Raw genomic sequence first — 13,783 nt, 5'->3', positions numbered from 1 at the left:
TGGAACACTGCTCAACCTCTGCAAGTGAATGGGTGCTGTCAGAATCACAGACCACAAAGCTGAAAAATGACATATCAGTAATCCACAGTCTCGTGAAGCGAAAAGCTGCGTGTTTGCAAGAAACAAATCCTTCATTAAGGTATTTAAACTTTAAAGCCTTCTAAAACTTTAAGTTGCTTCTGGCCAACATATGAGTCAATAATGTTGCATTCTCAAGTGAAAAAGTCAGTCCTCTGTTGTTCCTGCACATCAAAATCCACACACATATTTGTTGAGAATGATTTTGGACCGTTTTGCTTGTAATCATTGCTTAATCTGTGCATATTACTCTCTCAATTCAGATTAGTCTACTTTTTAACAGGAGAAAGCAATCTTAAATGTTAAAAAAAATAAAAAATAAAAAAGGTTTTGTCTTCACAAGATGTTAATTGATGGAATGGAGATGTGTGGATTGCTTGTGGATTATTATGATGTTTTTATGAGCTGTTTGGACTCTTATTCTGACGGCACCCATTCACTACAGAGTAAACATTGGTGAGCAAATTTTCTAATGTACTATTTATCATAGTTTTACTGTTTTGATGAAGAAACAAACTCATTTAATCTTTAATGGCCTGAGGGTGAGAACATTTTCAGCAAATGTAATTATTAGGCAGACTGTTCTTTTAAAGCCTAAAACAATGCTGTTTGACTTTTGTTCCCAACACCCCTTAATAGACATTTTTTTCCCCAGCTGCATAATTTTCTTTCATTTCCTTTGACATTTTATTTGTATTTTTATGCAACAAACTAGTACACAAGCAGTCTGTGCTCAGCAGTGATAGAGAATGTCTGATTTATCTGAAGGTTTACATAACCGCTTGTTGACAGATGCTGAAATGCATTTGGAGGATGTGGCAGAAATGAACTGATCTGGAATCAGTCCAACAGCTTCTGGCAAAGAAAATGAGTTCAGAAGCGGCAGAGTCATTGCCCCAGTTTGAAAGAGAGCAACATTAGGTGCTAATAGAGTAATCGATCATCCTTTCTCTTCTGAAGCCCCATATGCCATGATATCAGAGAAAACGTAAGTACAACTCGTGGAAATATGTGAGCTTTTCAGCACTTTACTGAATGATAAATGGGATCTAATTGAAATAAAAAATTATTTTTGTTTGCGATCATCCATTAAACATTCATCCATTCTTGCAGGCGTTTGTTGTTCATCATCATCATTGACACATTTGTCAAATCCTTCCAGAACTCTGATGATAATGGCAAACGAATAGAGAGCACTAATGGAAAATCCATTGCGTAGTTTCAATAGTAAATGTTTCTTTACAAACAAACATTTTTATTTCTAAGTACATTTACTGAATAAGAACTTGAATGTATAAAGAGCTTTAGCTATTCTGTCTTCTTCTTCCAGAAGAAACCTCATTCCCAGTAACATTTGACAAGAGCCTGATGGTTTTAAATGAGTGTCATCTATTTGTCATGTGAGAAAGCAAGGCGGCCACATTGACCACATTCGTAATTGCTCTTGACACGATTGATGCTCTGCATTAAATTAGGTCAAACAAGAAGATTTGACACTCCAGAAAACATAGCCAGCAACTCATGATGACATTCAAGAATGCCAGTTCAGTTTCCCACGTCTGAAATAACACTTCAAAAGTGACCTTCGAGCGCTTCAGGGTGCTTTACTGTGCAAACATGTCCAGATCTTTAGTGAACTTATGTCCAGAATGTAGGATCCACCCTAGTCCGGTATGGCCTCCATGGTCATATTCCCAAACCATCTGCTGAAGAAACTCCTCATGGTCCCCCACCACAACATCAACACACAGTAGACACATACCATCAATCAACATCAGCTTCTTTTACAGTGTTTGCTAAAGGAACGACACATTCCAGCATCACTGTTGTGATGTTTGAAATGCCTTTGCTTTGATAGAAATCTATGGAAGCCTGTTTCCGACGTTGAATAAAAATGCTTTTATAACATAATTGGCGACTTTTTATTATATAATTCACTTTGTTCTCTCGCAATTGCAAGTTTACATATCACAATTCTGAAAAAGTAAGGAATTGTCAGAAAAAGTCAGAATTGTGAGATATGAACTTGAAACTGAAAGTTTGTCTCGCAATTCTGACTTTTTCTATCAATTGCCAGTTTATGATGCAGTTTCAGATATTTTCTTTATTTATAAATAATCTTTATTTCTTTTTCTTTTATATTTTCTTTTCTCAGAATTGTGAGATATAAACATGCAGTTGCAAATTATAAAGGGGAAAAATACTATTTTCTCACAATTCTGACTTTATAATCTGCGATTGCGAGATTATTTCTCACAGTTTTTTTTGTTTTTTTTGATTTATTTGAATTCACAATTCTGAGAAAAATGTCAGAATCGTGCTATAAAAAAATTGCAATTTCCTTGTTTTAATTTTTTTTTTATTCAGTGGCAGGCCTCATTTATAAATGTTGCACATAAAAAAACTTCTGATCATCTCTCAAATATGCACATGGGTGATTCATAAACACGCTTTATAAATGAGGCCCCTATAATTGAACACAACTATAGAAATGGAACATTCACCAAAAATGTGTTTTATATATATATATACATAAACAGTATCACTCCAAAAATGAGGAAAAAAGATTTATTTCTGTACAAAAGTCTTTATATTTTTTTCTTATCTAAAGTAATACATTTGTATTACTTGGAAATCATTCACATTTACATCACATCCATATACAACTTAAAGTTAATATCATGTATATTTGAATTATACACTAAACTGAAAATTTTAGTTTTAGTTTTTACAGATAGGACAGGAATACATTACAACTTAAAAGTCCCTTAAGACATCCCTTCTTGATTTGTGTAATAGTGCCTGTACAATAAATAAGTATAAAATATATCTCTGTTATCAATCAGGATTTTTGTGATTTTTTTTTTAGAAACACACAAAACATACAAAAACACTAACAAATTACAATCTCCGAAAAAAGACCAGCTATTTCGGCAAAGGGACAATGTCGTACTTCTTGCCAAATGGACGAAAAGCCAATTCATCACAGATTTTATCATTTTATGATAGACTGACATCTACTAATGCTCAGATTCAAATCCATTCTTGACTATTCGATTTAAAGGAACGGTTCACCGAAAAATGTAAAGAATTATGTCCATATTTTTTCAAGTGTCTTGAACTTGTATGGTACTTTCAGAATTTATGCTTGGAAAATGTAAAAAAAAAAAAAATCTTGTTTGTTGTTACATCTAATGACATGGTGTAAATAAATGAGTTAAATGTTCATTTTTGGGTGACTGGTTCCTTTAAGGCCGGTTGTGTTTATTTTTTATTTTTTGCTGGCTCTCTCATTCAACACAAACGAAACCAACTCTTGTGCGTGACAATTAAAATGAGGAAACCTCACAACATTTACAATCTGAAACCTTTTTTTCTACATATTTAGAAAAAAATAAAACATGTTGAATCATGAAGGCAAACATCACCGAGAGGGACAAAAACAAGAAATGTTGTTGTTTTTAGTTTTTAGTTTCTTGTTTTTCTCCTGTTGAAAATCAAGTACAATCAACTGACGACACGATCCAAAAATCACAACGTCCACGTTGTCACATACAATGGGATCCGCTGGGAGGGGTTGCTAGGTAACATAAACACATGCTGGGCTGTGATTGGTGCTTTATGTTCAGTAGTCCTGTAGCTGGGCTCGTCCGGCAGTGCTGCTACAGCGAGTCTGAGAAGTCCTGCGGTGTGTGTCGCTCGTCTTCATAGCTTCATCATCTTAATCACAGGGATGGGCAGCACTTGGTGGAGTTTGGCCCGCTCTTCATCAACACTCATCCTCACCCAGTCTGGCCGGAAGGAGCCTTTGAAGCCCACAAAGGCAAATTTTTCTGGAAGCAAAAACGCCACAAAAAGATTTTAATGACCTCAGGCCAATTTACTGTGCATCAACAATTGGCAAAAATTATACAGGCTTTGATGTTATGGTGCTTATTTAACAGCATCTGATTGGTCAATCATGATATTCTTTGGTTACACGTTTTTTTTTTTTTTTTTTTTTATAACAAGGCTAATCTGTATGACCGGCATCCCTGGCAACAGATTTACTACATACACTACAAAAAAGTCTGGGTATAGTAAGATTTTTTAAATATTTTTGAAAGAAGTCTCTGCTGCTCACCAAGGCTTCATTTATTTGTAATAATAAACAGTAATAATGTGAAATATTATTACATTTTTAAATAATGATTTTTTTATTTGAATATATTTTCAAATGTAATTTATTCCTGTGATCAACGCAGAACTTTCAGCATCATTACTCCAGTCTTCAGAGTCTATGGAAGCTTGTTTCTGCCACAGGATAAAATAAAAAAAAAAATTATAATAATTGCAACTTTTTCATCTCACAATTCAGACTCGTTTTTCGCAATTTTGAGTTAATGTTACGATTCATTTTTTTCCCTAAAAATTGTGAGAGATACAAAATCATAATTGTGAGACAAGGAGTAACAATGACCTTTTTTATTCTTTGGCGAAAATAAAAATAATTGTGAGATGTAAACTCAGAACTCTGTGGGGAAAAAAAAATTACTATAAATAAAAGCAAAATTGTAAGATGCAAAAGCAGAACTCTGAATATCAGATAGTGTTTATATTTTGCGCTAATTTTCTCTCAGAACTCTTTACTATTTTCTTCTTTAATTTTATTTTAAATGGTAGTGAAGCTGTGCTAGTTTCGTGCCTCCCATATCATTCAACACTTTGTATTCATATAATAATCTCAGATCTCAAATCAATATTTGTTGGTAATATTTATTTAGGCCATGAAATAACAGGAAGATATAAAGTTGATCAGTATCATAAAATCTTGTGTTGGAGTGTTTTCATTTTTATTCCTTTGGTTTCAGTACAGACTCGTGATGCGTCGGTGGTCTGTGAAACATTTGGTGTTGTTCACGGAATGATCCGGTGGGAAGCACTTGGAATGTAAACTTAAGAGGCTTTGCCTGCTGAAATGACAATTCAACATGATAAATATAATATGTGAAGGGAGGGTCGAGAGGAAGGACCCTGCTGCTCTGGTATGTATGTGTGTGTGTGTGTGTGTGTGTGTGTGTGTGTGTTTGTGTGTCCAGCCCAGAAAACCATTTCTCTTCTCACAATTCGACTCTGTTTCTTTCATTGTCTTGGGGTTTCACTTGTCCTTTTTGTGGTAATTTATCATAAAGTATCCCAAATACCATTGGGATGAACTCTATAGTTTAGAACTATATGTTTTTGTCTATTATGCCTCTTATGCTCACCAAAGCTGCATTTATTTGATAAAAAATGCAGTAAAAACTAAAGGAATATGAAATATTATGCAAAGTTTAAAGACATATTGTATATTTGAATATATTTTAAACTGTAATTTATTCCAGTGATGCAAAGCTGAATTTTTACCTTTGAAAAAAAAAAAAAAATAGTTTGTAACATAATAAATGTCCTTACTGTCACTTTTGATCAATTTTATTTAGTCCTGATGAATAAAAGTATTCATCTCTTTTAAAACAAAAATCTTTCTGACCCTAAACTTTTGTATGGTAGACCAAAATACATTACATACTTGACATTAGGGTCTATTTTGCTTGGTCACGTGTGTTTACTAGTGATTATGCTCATTTGTTTCAAACCTATAAATCATGTAAATTCCATTAGGTACTGATAATGTCAGATGTCTATCACAAACTTGAATTATAATGAGTGAACCTCATTACCTTTCAACTTCACCGTCTGATCTGCTCCAAGGGTATCAAGAATTTTGGTCCATGGTCCTCTGGTGACCAGCTTCCCTTTAGAGGTGATCAAAACCACTGACCTGCAAGTGCAGAAAAAACATTTCTATCAGGCACAGCAGTTAAAAATAGAGAAAGACTTATGAAAATCATATAGAGATCATCTAAAGTGGTGGTTTCAACCCCCCGAAATCAAGCTTCACTTTGCTGTACTTTATCTTCATAAAACTTTAAGTTTATTTGGCTGTTTTCAGTGGCCGCCCAAGCTAAATTTCAAGGCCACTGAAGCATATGTTAACATGCAATTTGTTTCTCCTTATATGACTGTGTGATTATCTCCCATTTGCTGCTTTTATGTGAGAATCCAAACACTCCAGCAGTGTCAGAGCGGCGCTACCCAACTTAACCGTGCAGAACGGATCAAATATCTGCATGCCCCACTTCTCAGCACAGACCAATTTGGAAAGCGCCGCGTGTCGCACAAAGCCTGTGTGATCCACTCGAATTCAACACATAATTCTCTACATCGAAGCACTACAGGAGGTGAAACATCTCAGATGGCTTCACGCTTAGCTGATAATGAGGTGCTGTAAATCAAAAAAAAATGCTTCTTTAAAAGCTGAAACAAAAAAAGACAAATTTTGACCTGTTAAAAACGTTGCTTTGGTTTAATTAACAGAAGAAACAATGGTTTCAGTGCCACAGAATAGTACATTTTAAAAAGTAAAACATTTCATAGCATGTGCATTTCATTCTGTACGACACGTAAACTGAAGATTCATACATGTATTTTATTCTTATTAATCTTACAGCTCAAACATTTGGGGTGCTCACTAAGGCTGAAAAAAACAAAACCTAATATTACTATTTAAAATCACATGAATCTTCAGAAATCATTCTAATATGCTGATTTGCTCCTCAAGAATAGTGGTTGACCGATATATTGCCAAGGCCGATATATGGGCCGATATTTGTAATTTTGCAAATATCGGCCGATACGTTTTTCTGCATGAGTTCGAGGCGGGACTTTTATTTTGATGGCGCTGAGTATATATAACCAGCAGTGAAATGTGAGACAGGTCCGCTCCATGGACAGTGCAATTATTAAAGAATACAACACAGATTAAAATATACATAAATAAAGGTATGAAAGAATGAAATAAATGAAGCAATAAAATATAAGAATAAAATATAAAAAAGATCTATTCTGTAGAATTAAATATAGCATAGAAAATATATATAAAAAAAAAAAAAGAGAGAAAATTGTTCGCAGTTGTCATTAACAGTTCTGTCTGGGGAAGTCGTGGCCTAATGTATATTTGAACATTTCATTGCATGTGCAATTGATTTTGCATAGATGTAAACTATTCATGCATGTATTTTGCATTGTCTTACTCGTCTTTGAGGTTTGTGATGTAGTTCTCTAGCTGAGCCGGAATTCCCATCAGGATTGAGTTCCTGAAGCCTTTAGACTCCAGGATTTTACCACTGTGACCGTCGATTACAGTCAGATGAATGCCATCCTCTGATTGGTAGATCTTCTTTCCATTCACCTACAGAAACAGTACATTTATTTTCATTTATTTTCAGTATCTTACAAATATAATATAATATAAAATAATATAATATAATACAAAAGTCAGAGTGGGGGATATGCTAGATCTAAATTAAACCAGCTAAACATCATCAAGCCACCTTAAGGCTTAGGCATGCTAACTAGTGAATAAAAACTGATTTCCCTCGGTTCTTTGTAAAACTCATTATTAATGAGTTCGTACCTCAGTATAGGCGAAGTCCTCTTTGATGTGGAAGAAGCGCGTGTTATATGACTCCAGTCTGACTTCAAGGAAGTGCTCCGGTGTGTGAGGCTGTAAAGGAAACAAGAACATTTGAGATTACAATAATATGACATTTCATAATATATACTTACTAGATGTTTGCACTTACAACTTGAATAATACCTGAACAACGTACATACGTACAATAAACATGAAGTGTTACTGTGGTTAGACTAAAGGCACTTGAAATTGTGAGGAAACTCCAACTGTGCCAATCAGTGAAGTAACATTGTATGAACATGCATGCAGGAACACAGGGAGATGCAGTTAAAGATATATAAGTGTGACAGACTAATATGCTTTCTCCCCTTGGCTGAATAAGCATTAGCTTTCATTTCCAGTAACAGGTGTGCAAAATACAATAACTATCCTGTCGAACAAATGCTAACGCTGCATATTATCATTTATCTTGCCAGGAGACAATCAAACACCTGCAAGACTAACAAAAGCACTGCTATTATGTTTCTTTATACATCATCTTCAGTTCTTAAGGCAAGTTGCAGGAATCCAGCAGGAACGACCCACATCCGACCCGCAGCATCATGCTAGACTTCAAACACAGATGCTCTGTAAAGCCAAAAGTGTCTCCTCACCAGTTTGGAGCGAGGCAGTTTTTTGGGCATAGGCACATCTACGACGGGCATCTCGCTGTATCTGGGGTAGGCTTCAGCCATGCAGTCACTGGGGCCGCTGCCGGGGGGAATCACCGCTTTGATCTTCACTCTTTCACAACCCTTCACCGAGCAGAACGCAAAGTCTTCCTTCTCATTGTGCGCTTTGATTTTAAGGAAGAGCAGCCTGCGGGGAAGACGGCAGACAGACATCAGAGAGAGAGAAACAGAGATCAGCACACGGACGACAGCGACAGCGGGGGTTTGGGAGCTGTGACACTTTTAAAACCACATCAAAACTTATAATTGACAAAACTGCAGCGTTTAGCATCCAGCCTCCTGGGTAATTTCACAGCAGTTCCAATCGAGTGATATTCCTCATCCCTACAATTTAATTATGTTTCATTAGCAAAGGGAGACTGACATAGCTAAATCAAGAACAGCTATTTTTTTCATTCTCCATCAAAATACAGATGTCTTATAATAACTGTTACTTTGCTCAGTATGACTTTCCATTAAAAAAACTAAACAAAAAAAAAATTTGTTTAATTGAATATATTTACCGTCCATTTCCTTTAATGCTATAAACATATTTATTAAATCTAACATGGATTTTTCCAGTTCTCTGCGCTTTTATTTAAAAACTTTATTAGTTTCCACACATGCAACCATTTATTAGTAAAAGATGGAGAAATACCTTTTTATTAATGTGTTATTAATTTTTCTTTTTTTTTTCTTTCGCCAGATGGGACATTTGGCAACAGCAAAATCATTCACACTTTTATATGGTCAAATAAAGTTATCACCAAAGTTCAACAAGCAAAATATCACCCATGAGCAATACACATATTAAAACACATAAAAGTAAATATAATATTATAACCATGAAGTTGATTTTATTATTGAATGATTGTATATTTGATTTCAGTTTTTTTGTGTGTGTGTGTGCACAAGAGATTTGCAAAAAATTACAAAAGCTACTAATCACAACACACACACAAATATATATATATATATATATATATATATATATATATATATATATATATATATATATATATATATATATATATATATATATATATATATATATATATATATATATAAATATTGTGAAATATTATTAAATAACTGCTTTCTATTTTAATATATTTTACAATGTTATTGAGTCACTTGATAGGAAAATATTTTTGTGGTAACCATGACTCAAAAGTTCAAACAAGTTTTTTATTTATTTTAAGAATTCTCTTTTATTCAGCATGGACATGTGATTCTGACAAAAAGACATTATGTTAAAAAAAATAAAATAAATATTAATAATATATATATATTAATAGAAATGGAATTATATTTAAAAAAAAAAAAAAAAAAGATAATATAATTACAGGAGTAAGCAGGAGTTTAAACCGTTTTAACTAAATTGATTATTTGTACATTGATTTTAATAATTAGTATTGCACCTGGCCATGCACCAACACTGACTCTGGGTCGACTTTTCCTGATGCTGTTCACACACTTCTCTCTGCATCAGTTCCTGTCTTCTCTCAACTTTTCTTATCAATAAAACAGGCCATTTCTATTTGGTGTGATATCTTTCTACATTCACTAGCACCACAGTAGCAGCTGCAGACAGATAGGGTCACACCGGGACTATATGAAGCCAGCTGTTATCTGTCCATGCAGAGACACATCTGCTCTTACCCAGTGTCCTCCTCCCAGTAGTAATATCCTCTCGTATGGTGAGAGTGGCCCATCTTTTCTCTCTGAGTGGTCCTCATGAACACCCCGGTCTTCCTCGTCTCTTTGGTGAGGCGGTTGTGGATGTCGGAGATTATTGTGAATTCAGTGCCTTTAGGGTAGCAGATGCCCATGTTTATCCAGTCATTTCTGGAAAAGAAGCATCAGCACTGCTGTAAGAGTAAAGCACGCTAACTGGAGACTGACAGACTTTTGTCTTAGTGCTAGCATCAATCACTAGGGGGCACAATAGTCCTGGTTCAGACGATCTGGATAAATTAGAAAGCAAGATGTTGTGCATTAGATTAAATATAATTGATAATCTTTGTTATGAATGTTGCTATTTTATTCTGGGATTGACATAAAACTGTGCATTATGTGTAATGCTTTATGTTGGGCTCTTTTCATGAAGCACTGGATTATCCTTTGTTTAAAAAGTAAAATATTAATATACATATCAACAAAGACGTGGCATGAAAAACAACAGCATGCAGCTCTTAACTGTTTCTTAATTAAGTAAAAATTGCTTCATGCAATTATTCAAGATAAATAGTCTGTAATTAAAGTACAAAGAAACTAATTACAAGCAAGTCAGATACAAATGAAGATGCTAAGAGACAAATGAAGTAAACAGTGCTAAAAATATTCAAGTAAACATTCAGAGATGAAACTAATAATGACACTATCACATTCAGAATGATATACATGAATTACTGTCATAATATGATACATTAATAGTGATTATGTTGGCGTTTTACTGAAGAGCTGATTTTTAATTAAATACAGCTGTACAACTTTTTTTTTTTTTTGTTTGGCCTAAATTAGTGTTAACATTTGATCCTTGTGAGCTCATTACAGTTATTTAAGTTATTCAGCCAAGGGCAGTGAGTCATTTCCATGATTTGCTGTTAATATTGTGGTTTGATTAAAATTAACGACACAGCTATAGGTTTATTTAGCTGCATTTACACCCGAAGGCCTCATATGTATAATTCAGATGACACAAAGTATTGGCTGGTGTTCTAAACACTCCCTATCAGCCATTGGTTGGACAAACAGAATGCCCCGCCCCCAAATTCCTTACAGCTATCTATCCATAGAGGGCTGTTAGAGAAGAACAAAAAGGACAAAATAGAAGGACAACCTTTTTTCATATTCAGTATGACTATACAATACTACTATTACTACTACTACTACTACTACTGCTAATTATTATTATTATAAAAATAATATGTATATTTTATTATTTAAATTATGCATTTTGAAAAAAATAAAAAATAAAGAAATATCACTATTGCAAAAACACTCTAGTATTATAAAATAAATTACATTTTAATAATATAATTATTACTCCAACAAATATTTTTATTTTATTATTTAAATACATCAATAAAGAAATAAACTACTATTGCAACAGTACTAAAACAATAAAAAATCAGTATTTAAGGTTTTTAAGTATTCAGGCTTAAATTTTTTTTTTTTTTTAATTTCATGATGAACCAAAACCTGTAAGAACATGCAGTAATCAAAAAGCCAATGAGAAAATCCTAATGGGGAATTTATCCAGGGGTAATGTGAACTTCTGGGCTGGCCTACAAAAACACGTGCTCACTGCAGCACGCAGTCGCTGACCTGTTGAAGTTGATGAGCCAGATGGTGACCTCGGCAGGAGCCGCTTGGTCCCAGTGCATGGTGTATCCTTTACTCAGCATGACCACAGGCTGGAACTGCTGGTAGTGGTTCCTCTTTCCCAGAGCACCAACCAGCTCCAGAGGCTTGTCTGGATACTCATCCTTCACCATCTTCATGTTCAGGTTGGCTGGGTTTCGGGTCTGGACGTAAATCTGGAGGTGTGTGGGGGGGGGGGGGGGGGGGGGGGGCAGATATTTTGCATGGTATTTAAGTGTTTGACGGCTTTGACAGAATGATCGCCTTTCTCTCTGAAAACAAATTTCAAAGAAGACTAACAAGGTGTCTGGCTTTGTCGGAGACAGTAAACACGGGTTCTTGGAATGTACTGAACAAGGTGCTGCTGTAGATGCACTGACACCAAACATGGGAATGTTTTGGGAGTAACAGGAGGGTGCGGGTGGGACTCACCTGGGCATAGTGCCCGCTACAGATGGCAGCTCTCCAGTCGGGGATGTCAATGCAGTCGGGGTGTCTCAGGAGCCAGTTGTCCTCTTTGACCAGGAAAGCACCTGGGTATTCGCTCACAGATCCATCGATGTCGTGGAAAACAGTTGTCTTGTCGCCGTCCATCTCCATCTTGTTGAACCAGGGACCCGGTTCACCAAAGAACACGCGTGAGGTGATCTACAGCCACGATTAATTGATTTAATTAATTGAGAACATTTTACATGATTATTTATATTAACTGGACTACAAAACCATAAGGGTCATAAGGGTCAATTTTTCCAAATTGAGATCTATACATCATATGAAAGCTGAATAAATAAGCTTTCCATTGGTTCCATAGGTTAGGACAATATTTGGCCGAGATACAACTATTTGAAAATCTTATTACCATTTGAAATATTGAGAAAATCGCCTTTAAAGTTGACCAAATTAAGTTCTCAGCAATGCATATTCCTAATCAAAAATTAAGTTTTGATATATTTATGGTAGTAAATTTACAAAATATCTTCATGGAACATGATCTTTACTTAATATCCTAATGATTTTTGGCATAAAATAAAAATCTGTCATTTTGACCCATACAGTGTATTTTTGGCTATTGGTTCAATTCTATATCTCTGTGGCAGTGCTGCTCAGCAACCATGAACCAAATCTTTTACATTTATATTATTTATTTTATGTCTTGACTTGTTTGAGATGCATGTATTCAATGTCTCTTTGTTTTTATTTTCATAAGGAAATATCATAAAGCAATGCTGTCTACTTATAGCAAGTATATAAACTTGAGCAACTTTATCATCACAAACAATTCTCACAATATCTCTACTGTCTGTCGCACATTATGTACTGCCACACAATCCTAATCAGATTTCTGCTCTAGACTTTGCAGCCAATGAAGCCTCATATCTGACAATTGGAAGTGACAGGAGGGTGGGAGAGAGATGATTATAACCAGAGGAAAGTCAGCGAGGAGACGCTCTAAAATGCTATAATCCTCTTTGACATCCTGCCCAAAATCAATCAGAGCTCCTGGAATAGCTCAGAGACAGTGACCCCATCCACTCTTATTAAGCAGCACAAATAGCACTGACATACATTTTGTCACAGGGTCAGAAGGAGCACAGAGGTCTGGATGATAGTGGAGATGGCTCGAGGGGCGGAGCTTACCGGCACATCATCGAAAGTGATGTCAGTGACGTTGTTGTTCGGGCAGCTCTGCCACGAGTTGTTGAGGCGGAAACCAAAAGCACTGGTGTGTCGCCCCTGGAGAGCGATGAATTTGCGGAAAGTGCAGTTTTGGATGTTGATCGGCCCATCGTAGATTTGCATTCCACGAATGGGGAAGTCCCTGCAGGGCAGATGCCAGTGAAATCCATAAACTGGTTTACACTCATCAAATAATGACGAGACATTTGTTCAATGTAATGCAATGAACAGTAAAGAGTTTAAAATATGAACTGAGAATTTTTTTTACAAAAATGAAAAAAAATAAAAATAATAATAATATTCTTCTGAGAAACTAGATTCACTTAATGAAAAAAATTCTTTTTTCTATATATATGCTTTTATATAGTATATTCATATGAATGTGTAAGTTAACCTCTCAATATTTTAGTAGTTTTATTATATACTTTAATTTTTTTTATATAAAATAATTATTTTA

At 35.0% G+C, this 13,783-nt stretch overlaps 1 protein-coding gene across 3 annotated transcripts in view; it reads right to left on the bottom strand.

The window, feature by feature from the left end:
* Nucleotides 1-2,633: 2,633 nt before the first annotated feature.
* cemip (cell migration inducing hyaluronidase 1) overlaps nt 2,634-13,783 on the bottom strand; it is a 113,297-nt gene continuing 102,147 nt past the window's right edge. For all 3 annotated transcript variants that reach the window (XM_026266910.1, XM_026266912.1, XM_026266911.1), the window contains 9 exons: nt 13,288-13,468; nt 12,082-12,297; nt 11,614-11,825; nt 9,946-10,131; nt 8,227-8,431; nt 7,574-7,663; nt 7,191-7,348; nt 5,778-5,878; nt 2,634-3,911 (listed from right to left, as the gene is read on the bottom strand). In XM_026266910.1, the coding sequence (XP_026122695.1) occupies nt 3,784-3,911; nt 5,778-5,878; nt 7,191-7,348; nt 7,574-7,663; nt 8,227-8,431; nt 9,946-10,131; nt 11,614-11,825; nt 12,082-12,297; nt 13,288-13,468 (1,477 nt within the window). In that variant the 3' untranslated portion in view covers nt 2,634-3,783. The remainder of the gene's footprint in view (nt 3,912-5,777; nt 5,879-7,190; nt 7,349-7,573; nt 7,664-8,226; nt 8,432-9,945; nt 10,132-11,613; nt 11,826-12,081; nt 12,298-13,287; nt 13,469-13,783) is intronic.

Source organism: Carassius auratus, chromosome 7, assembly GCF_003368295.1.
Source record: "Carassius auratus strain Wakin chromosome 7, ASM336829v1, whole genome shotgun sequence".
Taxonomy (NCBI): domain Eukaryota; kingdom Metazoa; phylum Chordata; class Actinopteri; order Cypriniformes; family Cyprinidae; genus Carassius; species Carassius auratus.
Note: the sequence above shows the minus strand (reverse complement) of the source record. Positions and strands in the feature narration are given on the sequence as shown.